The 15570-nt window shown below is 41.4% G+C and overlaps 1 protein-coding gene across 1 annotated transcript; it reads left to right on the plus strand.

Annotated features, from left to right (window-relative positions):
* The first annotated feature begins 1166 nt into the window (after positions 1 to 1166).
* On the plus strand, positions 1167 to 15554 carry LOC103355173 (sortilin). Its single transcript, XM_008278869.1, has 21 exons — positions 1167 to 1457; positions 2606 to 2668; positions 2948 to 3024; positions 3102 to 3198; positions 3729 to 3896; positions 4045 to 4118; positions 4310 to 4356; positions 6010 to 6146; positions 6230 to 6313; positions 8760 to 8820; positions 9541 to 9693; positions 10614 to 10711; positions 10823 to 10922; positions 11020 to 11194; positions 11287 to 11480; positions 12879 to 13071; positions 13229 to 13345; positions 13418 to 13562; positions 13658 to 13764; positions 13850 to 13967; positions 14055 to 15554. The coding sequence occupies exons 1-21, from the start codon at positions 1206 to 1208 to the stop codon at positions 14067 to 14069; spliced, it is 2475 nt and encodes an 824-aa protein (XP_008277091.1). The 5' UTR covers positions 1167 to 1205; the 3' UTR covers positions 14070 to 15554.
* The last annotated feature ends 16 nt before the right edge of the window (positions 15555 to 15570 follow it).

A 15570-nucleotide genomic window follows, 5' to 3' on the forward strand; every position in this document is an offset into this window, starting at 1 on the left:
CACCCGTGTCGCCGACTGACTCAGAAACCTCCATACGGACTCGCTGAACCACTGAAGAAGCCATGATGCTGTTATTACTCATATAAACAGTGTTTCTGGGGTCACAAGGGGAACATTTCCACCCGCTGAAGTGCACCAATATGTCAATGTCTATCTCTTGAGAAAGTGACTTGTTTTCTGTTGAAGTGTTTTTACTGTCAGAGGTTGTACACTTCACACACACACACACCCGCACAGTCTATGAGTCAGTGCTTTGGTGTATCAAGTTCTCAAAAATTATCAGTGTCTCGCTTGATTTGACCACTTCTTAGCCTACGTGTGGTTTCCGTCGCCTTAAATGGTAAAACAAACAAGTCTTTATCTCTAATTGGAACCTATTATTCCGGCTATTACACATCTTACAGTCACACACTCATAAATCTGAGGTGAGGCTTTCCTGTTGAGGTGCCACCTTCATCCACTTCCTGATCTCTGCAATCAAAACATCTATGAGCTCGTATCTGTTGGCATGGCCCAAAACGTCAGAACAGTTAAAATGAGTCACACAGCCGGATTAACGTGAAGCTTATTTATTCTTCACGGGGTGAGGAAAGTTTGTCACGGCTGGGTTGTAATGTGAAAACACCTGCAGCTCCACTGTGGGAATAATAAAAACCGTCTTTTGTTGTGCGTAAAAGCGCAAAAACGTCCCGAGGCACTTTGGCACCTGGGTGAGATGCTCATCCATCTGCACGCGTGAACGCACGTCCACCTCTTGCGTAGACTTGTTCCACCTCCTACTACAACTAATATTCTGCTTTGCCGCTTTCACGTCCCCTCCTACTTTTAAAACTCCCTCATTTCATCCATTACGCTTTTTTTTTTCTCGATCGCTTTGACGGAATTTCTCACAAGTAGTCACTGAATCCCACATTCTCCTACTTTTTTTTTTGCAAACGGCCGTAAGATGCGTTTCCATCACCTTTACTCTTGAAATGTAAATCCTCCCTGCAGCTAGGTCACCTGGATGCGGGTAGAAGCACCTGCTGACTGTGGCCGCGCCACTTCACACAGCACTTTTTATGTTAATGACCCGTCCAAGCACTCCCCACCCTCACTTGCCTTCAGAGCGCAACAACATTAACTCAGGCAGTATCTAGCAGGCATCTGGGTCACTCTTATGATCTATTTTTTTCCCCCCCTTGGAGTCCCTCTGTTTTGTCGGTATGATGTGGAGACTGGTGGTCCTCGGTGGGCTGTGCGTCCTTCTTGTGGGCGCTGAGAGCAGCAGCTCCGGGGGGAGGACGGTGACTTTCCGCCGGACTCAGCAGGATGAGAGCCAAGTGCGCGCACGACCCAGGAGAGACACCAGCAGCTCATCGGGCACCTCCAACCCTTCTCACGGTCCTCCCTTCACCTCCTGCCGGCTCCCCCTCACCCCAGCCGAACACAAGGTTCTGGATGACAACACGCATGAGGTGAGGTGTGTTTGAGTGGAGGGACATTGTTCTGGAGCTGAATACAAGGAGGGGGGCAAAGTCCACGGAGGGAAACATCCATTCTTTTGAGTCTTGCATGAGTTAACATGAGAAAACAATCATTAGCTGTGTTTTTGTATTGTTTCTGGCTATTGGAGACTTCTTAAACAAGTGAAACTGGTCGAAAATCAAGTTTACTGGATGAAAATAATGCAAAGTGATGATCTAATAATCACTGTTAACCACCTCATACCTACATAGCTGACCAATGACCAATACATTCATTTTGCAAGCAGTATATTTGACTATCAAAGTGGAAATTTCAGGACTGAATAGTTTTGTGTGTGTGTGTGTTTTAAACTTTGTATTTATTGTGATCACATGTGCGAGCCATCCTCCTCCCTCTTTCTCCTACACAGGGTTTAACAATGATGATGGCTCCTATGTTATTCTCACTTGGCTGGGCGATGACACAGCATGAAAAAAAAAATCATTCCTTGTGTTTTTGTATTGTTTCTGGCTATTGGAGACTTCTTAAACAAGTGAAACTGGTCTAAAATCAAGTTTAATGGATGAAAATAATGCAAAGTGATGATCTAATTATCACTGTTAACCACCTCATACCTACATAGCTGACCAATGACCAATACACTCATTTTGCAAGCAGTATATTTGACTATCAAAGTGGAAATTTCATGACTGTATAGTTTTTTTGTGTGTGCGTGTGTGTGTTTTAAACTTTGTATTTATTGTGATCACATGTGTGAGCCATCCTCCTCCCTCCTACACAGGGCATAACAATGATGATGGCTCCTATGTAATTCTCACTTGGCTGGGCGATGACACAGCATGAAAAAAAAAATCATTCCTTGTGTTTTTGTATTGTTTCTGGTTATTCAAAGCTTCTTAAACAGGTGAAACTGTTCTAAAAATCAAGTTTAATGAATGCCAATAGTACAAAGTGATGATCTAATTACCAGTTAACCACTGAATACCTTTATAGCTGACAAATGCACCCATCTTGCAAGAAGTGTGATATCTGACCATCACACAAAGTGGAAATTTCATGACTGAGTAGTTTTGTGTGTTTAAACTTTGTATTTATTATGATCACATGTGTGAGCCATCCTCCTCCCTCTTTCTCCTAGACAGGGTTTAACGGTGATGACGGCTCCTATGTAATTCTCACATGGGTGGGCGATGGTACAGGGGTGAGTATCTGCATCATGCTCATAAACAGAACATGCTGCCTGGTTTTCACTTTAGAGATACGGTTTAACCCTGACACATGAGTATTCTGACTCTGTGCTATAGTAATGTGCAGATTCATTACTTCAGGTTTGCATTTTTAGGTAAACTATGAGTGTTTTTTAAAGCAATTTTTAACTGAAAAATGGGTCCCTGAAGCTTAAATACATCAGCTGAAGTGATAGCTCAAATTCAAAAAGAACACTTTTTTTTACTCTATCATCATCAACTACGTTCCCCAGGTGATCCTCGTGCTATCAACAATCAGTGCACCGATTGATTCTTTCCTGGAAGGAGGCTCGTCTCGACTTTACCGAAGGTGAGCCGCCATCAGATCAACACACTCGTCTCACTCTGTGCAAACCGCAGACAAAGCTATCTCTTCTCTCTCATCAGTACGGATTATGGCAAGTCCTTCCACGATATCTCCCTCCGCATCAACCACACCTTCATCAGGGAGGAGTTTGGAGTCAGCGTCGGACCAGGAAGCTCTGTAAGCTTTTGTTTTATCAGTTTATTAAAAAGATGTGGCACCAGGCTTTGTTTTTATGACTTTGTTTCGTGGGAGAAGAGCGCCAGTTTCTGTGTTTTGAGAGAGTAATTTTGCGTCACAATAGAGTCGAGACATCTGGCACGCTGATGTGACATCAAATCAAGTCAAACCAGATCTTCACTGCCAAAACACTTTCCCTCGTGACCTCAGAGTGTTGTGGCTGATATGTTCAACCCGCAGAAATGCATCGACATATTGAGACAAGCACAGTTTACATTTCAATATGTTCTCAGTTGTGCATCTTTTTATCCATAATTCTTCTTCTATGTAATCGATATACTGTCATTGGGTGCTAGTGAGGTTTGAGACGCAAACAATTCAAATGTAGGTAAACCTAAGCAAGAAATTCTGCATGTAAACAACTAAAATCTGAATTTAATTTAGATATTTGTGTGCGAGTAACTTCCCCTATACTTTATTGTAATGCCGTCAAACCTGCCGCTCTGTTTTCGATTGATCTCGCCTGACAGGTGATACTGACCGCAGACACACCGGTGGTCGACAACCCAGGTGGGATTATCTTCACCTCCACGGACGCCGGCGCGACTTTCAAGTTCATCCAGCTGCCCTTCCACCTAGCTCAGCCGGTCACGTACCACTTCTTCAACCCCGACTACCTGGTGGCACTCAGCATCGATGTGAGTCTTTTGATTATCGTGTCCTCGAGGTGTCACAGTGGATTCCTGTGCTCTGTTTAATATTCTTGGCACACATAACACGTGCACTCACTCATCAAGAACACACCTTGAAGTGAAGGTAAACACTCCTCTGGTTCCTGACTTGCAGGGCAGCCTTTGGCTCTCGCTGGACTTTGGCGCCAAGTGGACAAAAGTTCATGATGGAGTGCATTCTTTCTCATGGTGAGAATAAACAGGAAACAAAAATCCGTCACCAGATTCATGTGCAGATTGTCATATGGTAGAATTGACCTCATAGAACTCACTGTATGCAGCAGTTTGCTTCAAATACATTGATAATATCTGCATTGTAATATCTTCTGGAAAGAGAAGCTGTTTATTTGTGTTTGTGAAATGTTTCCTCTCTCCATCAGGGGGGCTGGCATCCATTTGTTCTTCAGCTGCACTCGAGTAGACACAGGTAAGAAAAACACTTTAACCCTGCAAAGCCTGAACCATGAAGTCACTGGCAGAAAATTATAATTTTTTAAAAATGGAGTGTTTATTAAACCATCCATCCATCCATTATCTATACACCGCTTAATCCTCACCAGGGTCGTGGGGGGCTGGAGTCTATCCCAGCTGACTTAGGGTGAAGGCAGGAGACACCCTGGACAGGTCACCAGTCTATCACAGGGCTACACTTAGAGACAGACAACCAAGCACACTCACATTCACACCTACGGACAATTTAGAATCACCAATTAACCTCAACATGTTTTTGGACTGTGTGGGAGGAAGCCAGAGAACCTGGAGAGAACCCACGCTGCATGGGGAGAACATGCAAACTCCACGCAGAAAGATCCAGGTGTCCTCAACGGGACGCGAACCGGCGACCCTCTTGCTGTGAGGCAACAGTGCTAACCACCGAGCCACCTTGCAGCCCTTAATTAAACTATCTGACAAATTTTAAAAAATGTATATTAAAAAAAAGCAATTTTCATACATGAGGTGTAATTTGTATCATTTTTGCCACACTTTTGGTGCATGAATTACAATCCGTGGTGGATTATGGTTGCACTGAATGTGTCTGATTGTATGCATCAGGTTTTTCAGGGAAAAAAGTACCACACTGATGATGTAGAGGTCTCAGAAACTCATGTCAAATGTGATACACTTTACAGGGTTAAAGATAGCAGAAGACTTTAAAAATGTCACTCAGGCAGCATTAAAGACATCCAACCCGATTTGGATATACAGTGAGGATATCAATGTGATTCAGAAAAGCTCATTCATGACTTCCGTAGTACGCCGCTGCTTCTTCTTAACCACACACAATTTGTAATAGAAGTGAAAAGTTCAGTTTCACTGTTTAATTTTTTTTTACATAACACAGTCTTGTGACTCTGATCAGCTCAGTTTCATCTCATCCAGTATTCATCTTTGCAGTTGTTTCCAGTTCAGTTTAGATCTTTATTGTCACACATGAGGAAATCTGTTTTATTACAAGGCCATAAAAAAGGGCGTCCACTGATAGAGCGCACGCGTCATGTGCCGAGTCTCCGCGGCAACAGCTTCATCTCAGGCCCCCCCCCCCTCACCTCTCTCGCCTCACCCGAGCTGTCGTCACACAAGAACGGCAAGGAAGCCGCAATGAAACCACAGATGAAACTGAAAACGGAGAAACTGTCCACATGACGTAAAATAAGCAACACAAAGCGACAAGTTGTGCAGAGAACCGAGAGGCAGTTTTTTTTTGCATATGTGAGCTGTTTGCACATGGAATGAAAAACAAGACTTATTGTTAGTCTCTTGTATCTCTCACCTGATGGAAGCAGCTCATATTGTTTCAATTAAGTTGGATGCAAATTTGCTAAGAAGGATTTTTGCTAATGACTTTATTGCCAGTGTGCACAATGCTATCCAGCTGTTTTATGTTTATTTTCAATGCAGCAAATCATAGTGGAGGTCAGGAGCTAGTGTAAGACACCATTTACTTTGCAAAATTCAGTTTCTCATGAACAATAAAAAGAAGTTTTGCATGTCAGGGAGCTGGCTGTGTATGAGTAGTTACGATGAGTTGAAGACACATTCCTGTTTCTTGTTGTCACGGTATCTTTCTATTTTTCACTAGATGACACGGATGAACGAGGAGACTTAGTGCTGAAGAGGACAAAGGATCTGGGGAAGACTTTCACCACAATCCACGAGGACATCTACAGTTTTGGCTACATAGGAGCCTTTCTCTTCTTCTCCGTGATGGAAGAGCCGGTGAGACACGTTCACGCAAAGCCTCGTCCGAACACACACATTGTAATTTTGTGTTGTATCGTGACGCACTGTTTCGCTCCCAGAGATCCCCTCGCGTCATGTACTTCTCATCAGACCAAGGAGACACCTTCAGTCGAGCTCTACTTCCTCCTGCATCCACTGAGCAGGTGAGAGAGAAAAGAAATGATCATTTCTAAAAGCTGTTTAAAGATTTTCAGTTGCAATAAATCTAAGAGCCCTTAACTGCAGAGCATGGATAGATATCAAACTGGTGCAGCAGCCGGTGACATTTATTACCTTCTTTATTTATAATTCAGACACACACTGGCAGTATTTTAATGTCTGAAGTTTCTGGGGTTCGCTTGTGCCAAAATTCCAGTATCACTCTTGGAACATCTGCCAAATTCAAGAGCATGTCTGTTCATGCACGTGTAGATTTTTTAGTTATACATCTTCCCAGACAGCAGGCAGATTCAAGCAGATCTAAGATTTTTTTTGTATAAACTATCCTCAGACGACCCAGGTAAAGCATTTTACGCCAGACGGTCTTATCACGTGGTGTCTGCGTGGTTGTGTTTTATTTTCATTTTTTAGTCTCAGTGTACACAAATGAAATTATGTGTGACAACTTTGTGCCTAATGAATGAGGGCAGTGTCATTGTGGAACAAAGCATTTCCCACCAGAACAGAAGAGTTTTGTTATCGGACAAAGTGATCAGCCAAAGCACAACAGGATCCCCTCGCTGTAGAGGTTCACATTTTCTCTTTCTCTTTCTAAACTGAACCAAGCAGTCGCTGGGAGTTTCTTTGCTGCTGTCGCCTTTTTACTCGCTCTAGACTCATTTTCACTGCAATATAAAGTCCTGTACATCTATAGAAACAGCACAACTATGGCTAGAAGGAGAGAGACCTCAAACATGTCTTCCGTGCAATATGACACATGTTGGAATGCCATCATTCAGAAAAAAGAAAAGATGTAGATTTCTTTACAAAAATTGGGGAAAAAATCTGGAATCAACACGTACAACATTTTCCCAAGTGTCAAGGTGTTGCCAATACTAGAAAAAATGGATGCGTGTCAGAGATTTTTCTTTTTTTTTTAAAGCTGGATCTGTTTAAATTAAACAGCTTATTCTTGGCAAATTTGAATTCGTAGAATAAAGTGATTTTTAATAAATTATCATAATTTAATCCTTAGCTTTGGTTTATTTTCCTGACAAAACATGTCACACATGATTCATTCATAAAACATCAGAAAGATTAAAGAAAGAAATTGACGGTTGTTTCTGTTTTTACAGTTTCTCGCTTTAATAAAAGTTGTCATTTTGATGATTTTTAAAACTATAACATTCAAACCTGCCGGGTTCAGAGGGTCAAATTATCACCTGATTCACAAAGTTTTTTGTTGGCAGCCATTTTATCTAAGATGAAGCCAAATCAAAGGAAATGTACCTAGAAGGCAACAACAACAACAACAACAACAACAACAACAACAACAAAACCCTGTCAAGCACCTTCTTAAAGCTTTAATGTTAGGTTAATCATTCCGACTTTAATGTTAATAAACTCAGTGACCAGGAAGTGGAGCTGGTTTGCTCTTTCAAACATTCCAGACCAGGTGGACTGCATTTAAATACACAACACAGACTTTTTCTGTTCAGAAAATTGAGGGATTTTGGTGTCAGAACAATTTTAAGTGAAGTTAATTGAGTATATACTCGTTTTAAACGTAGTGCCTTGATATGTGGACCTCACCGTCACAGATAAGGTTCAGCTTTTAGGAGAGATCAGACTTGGCGATAAAAGGTTGTGATCAAAATCAACAAATGTGTCTCCAGGCGTGAGCGTCAAAATTCAACATGACTCCACACATCCCCTGAACCGTCACTTTCAGCTTTTGCCCTCAGGATGTAGGTTTCATTTAGTTTCACTTCTGAAGAAAAAATCTTTTTCCTGCTTGCTTAGTCAAACACAAAGAACAGAGACGAGAGAAACCCACGCTCAGTTCTGCATTCCATTTATTCATCCGTCTGTTATTTGTGTGTATTTCTGTTTCATAGAATGATACATTTTTAGTTCATTTCTGTTTTATTGAATTGTTTTTGGGTGTTTCTTTTCATTCCTGATGTTCTGGGTGAAAGTTTACAGTACAAGCAAAGCCAAAAAACCCCCACAAATTCTGCTTTTCATCAGCAGAAGATCATTAAGTTGTCCTGAAACATTTGAAACCATATTCGACATGTGATGTCCAGATGTCAAACTAAAATATTCCCTTTCTTTTCACACACTTAGTGAGCATTTTTTGGGGGGAAACTCATAAATTCTTTGCACTTTGGTGACAAACACACTCACATACTTTCATTCGTCTTTGTAAAAAAAACACATCAGTGACAACATTTCCTTTTTCAACACCAACTGAACACACACACACCTGTTGTGATGAAACACCCTCCCACACATCTTGTTGACAGCACAAACACACACTCTCTCTCACGGCGATTAGATGAGGTGTATGGCCAGGATTAAACCAGTCATCAAAAAAAGTCTGTTTTTTCTTTTGTGGCCTGATCCTCATGTTGTGCCCCCTCCCTCCATATGTGTGTGTGTTTGCAGTTTTACTCCATCCTGGACGGGGACGAGGATATGCTCTTCATGCATGTGGACAACCCGGGAGGTACAAACACGCCGGCACAGTTAATCTCTTTGTCCATATTTTCCATTTAGCCGAGCACACACACACCTACAACAACATGCCTGACACATATCTGCAAATATGCCCACACAATGTGACGAGAATTTATAGCTCTCTCAGCCTCTTTTTTTTTTTTTTTGTTGTAATGGAAAAGCTCAAACCAAACTGGTTTCACAAGTTCTCGGTGTTGCTGACAAATCATTAAACATAGTGAGCGTGTATTTGTGCAACAAATCTAGCTGCTCGCTCTTTGTTCCTTTCTTTACTTCTCTTTGTCTCCCGCGTCTTTATTCTCTCATTTGTTTTTTGTTTAATTTGTGTTATTGTTATTCTTAATATATAATTTTTTTTCTCTGCTTCTGCTGTGTGAGGAGGCTGATGGGACTTTTTGTAAAGCAGAGATAAACAGGGGAGATATGGGGGTAAAGGGGCTTTATCTTTTGTTGGCTCAAGGGAGGGAGATTTAGGTTACACTGCAAAAGCTGACAAACATATCTTGTGATCAGGGTGTAACATAAGCACACACACACACACACAAACACACACACACACACACTCTCCTGACCAGGTTTGTCCTTCGCGCCTTTAGCTGACGCATGATAAACTAGATAAAATATGATTGATGATCGTTTCGACCTGAGATGCTCCCGATTGTTGTAAACGTGACTCAGCACTCATCGTTTACTTCCTGTTTCACCCCAGACACCTTCTTTGGGACCATGTACACCTCGGACGACCGCGGGATCCTGTTCTCCAAATCGCTGGAGCGTCACCTGTTTGACGGGCAGAGGACGAGCGATTTCACCAACATCACCTCACTGAGAGGAGTTTACCTCACGAATAAACTAGACCTTGGTAAGGTTCTGCATGTGGGTGTTCTCTCTGTCAGCTTTTCATCTGTATATACCTTCTGCATGAAAGGATTTGGACACATTTTTGGTTAAAGCTTCGAGTCCCTGCCTGCTGAAAATCAAGTTTTTTCCTTGTTTTTAACATGCTGGAAAGCATATTATAAATGAAACAAGAAGTCACGGCTCAGCATTTCCACCTTGAAATTGCAGTACTGAACACTGCATCTCTAAAAACACGTTGCAAATCTGAGGAACTAATCTTGTCGGTATGCAGGGAGGAGCTTTCTGCATCACTGCTCTTCTTCAGCATCAGTTTCTGTATTGAGCACTTATGGCTAAACCAGCAATAACAATACCACTAGTTTCCCAGTGTTTTAGCAGAGCTGTAGGCGAGCTGGTGTCCATCTTCGCCATTTTAAGATGTGAAGGACGGGAAAAAAAAAAAACTTCTAAATATGTAACTATGAGACACTCCATACCAAAAGATCCCAGGCCGGGACGCGACCCAGGGATCTCTTAGCTGCGAGTCAACAGTGCTAATCCCCGAGCCACTTTAGAGCCTAAAATGGAAATCCTTTAAGCCCTAAAAATGGAGCTTCATGACATGGAGTTGTGACTGTTTTAACTGCAGCCCCGTCTCCCAAAAAACATGCTTCTGTACCACTAAACTGCATTTTCAATTTACATTTGTTTGTCACATGTCACAAATACATGTCAGATCAGCCAATCAGTCGTATATTAGACGTTGCATGACTCATCAACCTGGCAACCCAGAACACGGAGGAGAAGCTTCAACATGGTGTAAAAGGGTCATATTTGAAGCCTACTTTCCAAAACGTAACCAAGTAAACCGAAACAAAGAGGTTGACTGGAAACTCTGAAAGTGGAAACCCAACCTGACCCGAACACTTTGTTTCGTTGCAGATGGCCGTATAAGATCTGTCATTTCCTTCAACAGAGGAGGGGCGTGGAGGCAACTTAACAAACCTGAGAATGTGGATTGTGGAGATCAAGCCAAGAGTGTATGTTGGATACAGAGACAGCTAATCCCAGTGTGCATGTGCAGGAACTTGTTTAAGTTTAGTCTTCACTAAAACAATCTTTAACTTGTTTATTTTTTGTTGTCTTACCAGTGCAACCTTCATATTCACGGAGAACACAGTCGCAACAACCGAATAGTCCCTATGCTAGCTCTGTCTGAGCCAACCGCCATCGGCCTGGTCATCGCCCATGGTGAAGTCATTTTCAATCATAGCAGTTGTTTTGTAAGTTAATTCCTTGTTCAATCATGTTAGCATATTAATCAAAAGCTGTATTTTCTCTTCACCAGGCACTGTGGGCGACTCTCTGTCGTCGTGGCAGCACCCAGATGTGTTTGTGTCCTCGGATGGGGGCTATAACTGGAGGGGGACGCTGAGGGGTCCTCACCACTACAGCATACTGGACTCTGGGGGTCTCATTGTGGCTGTGGAGGCCCAGCGCGAAGGACAAGTCAAAACTATCAAGTACTAAAAATACATCCTTTTTAAATTAAACGAGCTAATACCACTATTCCTGAAGTGATTCCATACTTTTTGCTGCCATTTGTTCTCTCCAGATTCTCCACAGATGAAGGCCAGTGCTGGAAGTCGTATAACTTCACCGAGCAGCCCTTCTTCTTCGCCGGCCTGGCCTGCGAGCCCGGCACCAAGGCCATGAACGTCAGCGTTTGGGGCTTCCGGCCTGAAGAGGACGGGCAGCCCATGTGGGTGGCGGTCACCATAGACTTCCAGAGCCTCATCACCAGAGAGTGTAAGCGCTTCCACCTCTAAAGTCCTACAAGGTGGAGCCTTGTAGTGTTTTCTCGTAACTGTACAATTCCTGTAAACTTTGAGATCCAATGACACTGCATTCATCTTTTCTCAATCCAGCAGGTTTTGAACAATGGATGCCTTTTTTTTAGTCATCTGTCAACAAGACATCCATTGTTTATTCTTTTGTTTGTGTTGTGGTTTTGTGGTTTGTGGATTCCTCTATAATCTTCTTTGCTTTATTTAAAAGTCCCAAAATGTATTTGGACAATCAGTGTCACATATATTTTGGGACAAGCTGCTTCGGAGGGGGCAAGAAATGTTTTTTTGACGCCAAGTTTTCCAGATGTCTGTAACAGAATTATGGGTTAGCGAGGTCATTTCCGGTTTAATTGTGGTTTTTTTTTAGGACTATGATGGTGGTACATTACTATGGTAACTTATGCTGCACGAAAGCTCTGAAGCTGCAAGCAATTTTAAAGCTATTTGTTCTGCAGACCTTTGTAGAGCGGTGTGATCCTAAAACAGAGACTGATGAAGCACTAAAGCCTTGTTCTTGTTATAAGATCAGCAGTAAGCCTCACATTGAATGATGTTTTCATATTTGATCTTTGCTCGCTTCCAAAACCATTTACCACCACCCAGGTCGCAGCAGAAAGAATAAGATGTTAACTGTCTGACACACAATAGGAATTAGACTTTATGTAAGAATATTAAACTCATCCTCCACATCAATACAACAATCTTTATTACTGGATTATTTAATCTTTTAATATGTTTTTTTGTGAGCAACATAATGGAACTACATCTGCAATTTGTTACACAGTCTTGTGTTGCATTATTAAAGCAAATATTCAACAGGAAATTGATTATGCCATTAATGAGACGAAGCCACATAAATTATACTAATAAGGCTATTAACTTAAGTTATGTTTAATAAGTCTGTCATGTTTAAGCCAGTTTTCCTTCATGGTTTTGGCTGCAGCAGCTGTTTCCTTTAGCCTCTATTATATTTTTAAAGTCATCATGCTGATTTAGGAAATATGCAGCTCCAGACCGGCCCATGCTTTTTTTTTTTTTTAATGAGTAACCCTAGGTTGACTTAATGAGCCGATAACCAGCTATGTGACCATTTACCCTGACTGCAGCTGTTAAATGAAGTGAAAAACCAAAATGAATTTGGTAACTTGCTTTGTAGCGCTGGGCTCTGGGTTTTTCACTCTGCCTGTGTGGTGTTGCAACATGTCTGCTCGACCAGTTCACACGACAACAATGTTTCCCCGATACTGTCGAAATGTAAGCTGGATGTTTTATCGTGACATAAAATGTGATTTTTTTTAGGAGCTGTTTTGTTTCGAAATCGTGTGTTACAGTGACTGGTCTGTATTTGATTCTTCAGGTGATGACCAGGACTATGAGGAGTGGTTGGCTCATTCTGCACAAGAAACGGACTCGGAGAGAAACGGCTGCGTGCTGGGTGTCAAGGAGACTTACAGGAGGTTAAAGAGGAAGTCCGTGTGCAGAAATGGGCGAGGCTTTGTGGTGAGCAAGAAGCAAAGCTCTTGCTTGTGCACCAGAGAAGATTACCTGTGGTATGTGTGACTGAAACTACATTGTGCTGTATTCAGAATACGGTGATTTAAAGAAGAGAGGTGCAGAATGTGGCCTCTCAGTCTGTGTTGGAGGCTTGGTTTGGCTCCAGCATGGAGAATGTATTCTATTAAAACTGATCTCTCTCCTTGGTGACAGTGACTACGGCTACTATCGTCACGTGAACACCTCAGAGTGCGTGAGACAACCGAGTGCCGCAAACAAAACTTTGGAGATGTGCCTGAATGGAGAAGAGGATGAGTTACTAACAGCTGGGTAATTCCCTTTTCAAATGAAGAGACACACCTTGTTTACACGCTCACACTCACACTCTTTATATCTTTAAAGGTATCGCAAGGTGCCGAGTAATCGGTGTGAGGGCGGATACAATCCTCAGCTGGCAGTGCAGACGGTCATCAGGCCCTGTGGTGTAAAACCCAGCCCTGGTCCGCCTGACAAGTCCACATCTTCAGTCACACACTTTGACACACCGGTCAGTGAAGGTTTTCATTCTATTCGCCCTCGTTTAGCTCTTCAAGTTCAGTTTTGTTTTTTGGAAGTATACCAGCTCTTACGTGTATTTTCCAGCGAGAAAGGCTGGTGCTGATCCTAGTGTGCGGAGGAGCAGGCGTCATCGTCCTGGTAGCCGTGGTTTCCGCAGTAATAGCTGTCAGGAGAGTGGTTTATAGAAACAGGTGAGTCAGACACACACCGCGGCTGCACGTACACCTTTTTGCAGACAGGAGCTGAACTGTTGTGGTTTCTTGTCGCCCTCTGCAGGACACCTGTGTATCGTTTTTCCAACCTGAGGATCCAGGATGACGAAAACGGCGTCACGGTCGACCACGAAAGTGGCACCAGCAGCAACGGTACGGCCTGCCAACAGGACTCAGATGATGTAAGAGCTGTTTTGTTGCCTTATAGCGTCTCCAATGGTGTGGATTTCCTCATGCATACTAATACTTTTGTGTTCTTATTTTGCCAGGATCTTATCGAATGACACATATTTGTAATGAATATTCATGACTGTGCAGAAGAAGGCTGCAAGCTGCATTTTGTTGGACTTTTCCTCAACATTTCGATGGGATTCCCCCCAATTCCAAGTTTTGAATGGCGAATATGAAAATGTTAAATGTATTAATTTATTGCGCTAACTTCATTGTATTGCTTTACTTTGCCTTCCTTTTATTTGTACAGTATTTTTTATTTGATCTTATTGATTTTTACCTTGTTTTGCACCATCTTTTTTACTTCTGTTTAATGTGAAAACAAACCTAAAACAATCCTGAAAATGTGCATTTATGACAAAACTAAATTCTGCATGTTATTGTGTTCATTCTGCTGAGTATGTTACAGTTTTAAATACACAAAAATTTGTTTAAATGCACAATAAATTTCTGCTCTAAAACTGACCATCAGGCGGCGCTGGTGGGGCTGCAGAATCTTTGATCTGCTTCAAAATGTAGCAGAGAAGAAGAAAGAACAGGAAGTTGATGTAAACAAAGATTGTATCGACAGATGTATCACTCAGCCAAAATAAATGCTAGAACTGTTCAGTGCAGAAGTAATGTATGCTGGTAGGAGACACTGCAAAGAGATTGCTCATAAATAACTGCTGCTTATTGTAATTTACACATTTGAACTATTTATCAAATCTCATAATGCTTAACTGTAGACCAACAGGATACTTTATCATTTAGATTTCGTTTTGGTTTAGAAAACTGACATCTGTTAATCTAATATATAGCTGAAAAGTCTTGCATATTTATTTACAAAATGGCATCATTTTAAAAGCATTGCTGGGGGACATAAGTGAAGATGTAATTTGTGCACAGATGGGTTTTAAAAATGTGTAAATATTAATGTAGGGTTTGAGGAAGATTAATAATGTCTGGGCTTGGGAAGTTGTTGCTTTACTGACTAATTGCAATGTAAAATAACACCTTCTCATTTGTTGTAGATAGTCATTTTCACATGTGCATTTACTTCATGAATGTAATGCCAACAAACAAACAGCAAAAACAAAACACAGGAAGAGTGCTCAAAGTGTGGTTATCTAACCAAATAATAAAACCAGAAATTGTAGTGTACATGCAACAGGCCAGTAATAAAGTGACAGAATAAATATGTTGTGATGTAATTCAGGAAACTAGTGGGAGGACACAAAAAACACTTCAAAACATGGCAACCAGAGTAGTGTTATTGATGATTTTGTCAAAGTAAATTGGGTTTTTAACCATTTTAATTTTTTAAAATTTTGTTCTTACTATTTTATGAATTCTTTGCTTATGTAAATGTGATCTTTTGTGTTAAGAATGGATTATTTGCTTGTTTAAAATTAGTCAGTGTTGTGTAAGCTTACAAAAAAGAAAAAAAGAGGAAGAAAAATTAACTTTTTTTTTTTTAAATTGAAGTTTGTAAATATTGAGCTCGGCTTACAAAAAAAATGCAAAAAATAAATCTACAAAATAAAAAAAATTAAAAATATTCTTTTCCGAGAT

This window comes from Stegastes partitus, unplaced genomic scaffold (assembly GCF_000690725.1).
Source record: "Stegastes partitus isolate 25-593 unplaced genomic scaffold, Stegastes_partitus-1.0.2 Scaffold136, whole genome shotgun sequence".
In the NCBI taxonomy this organism is placed as follows: Eukaryota; Metazoa; Chordata; class Actinopteri; family Pomacentridae; genus Stegastes; species Stegastes partitus.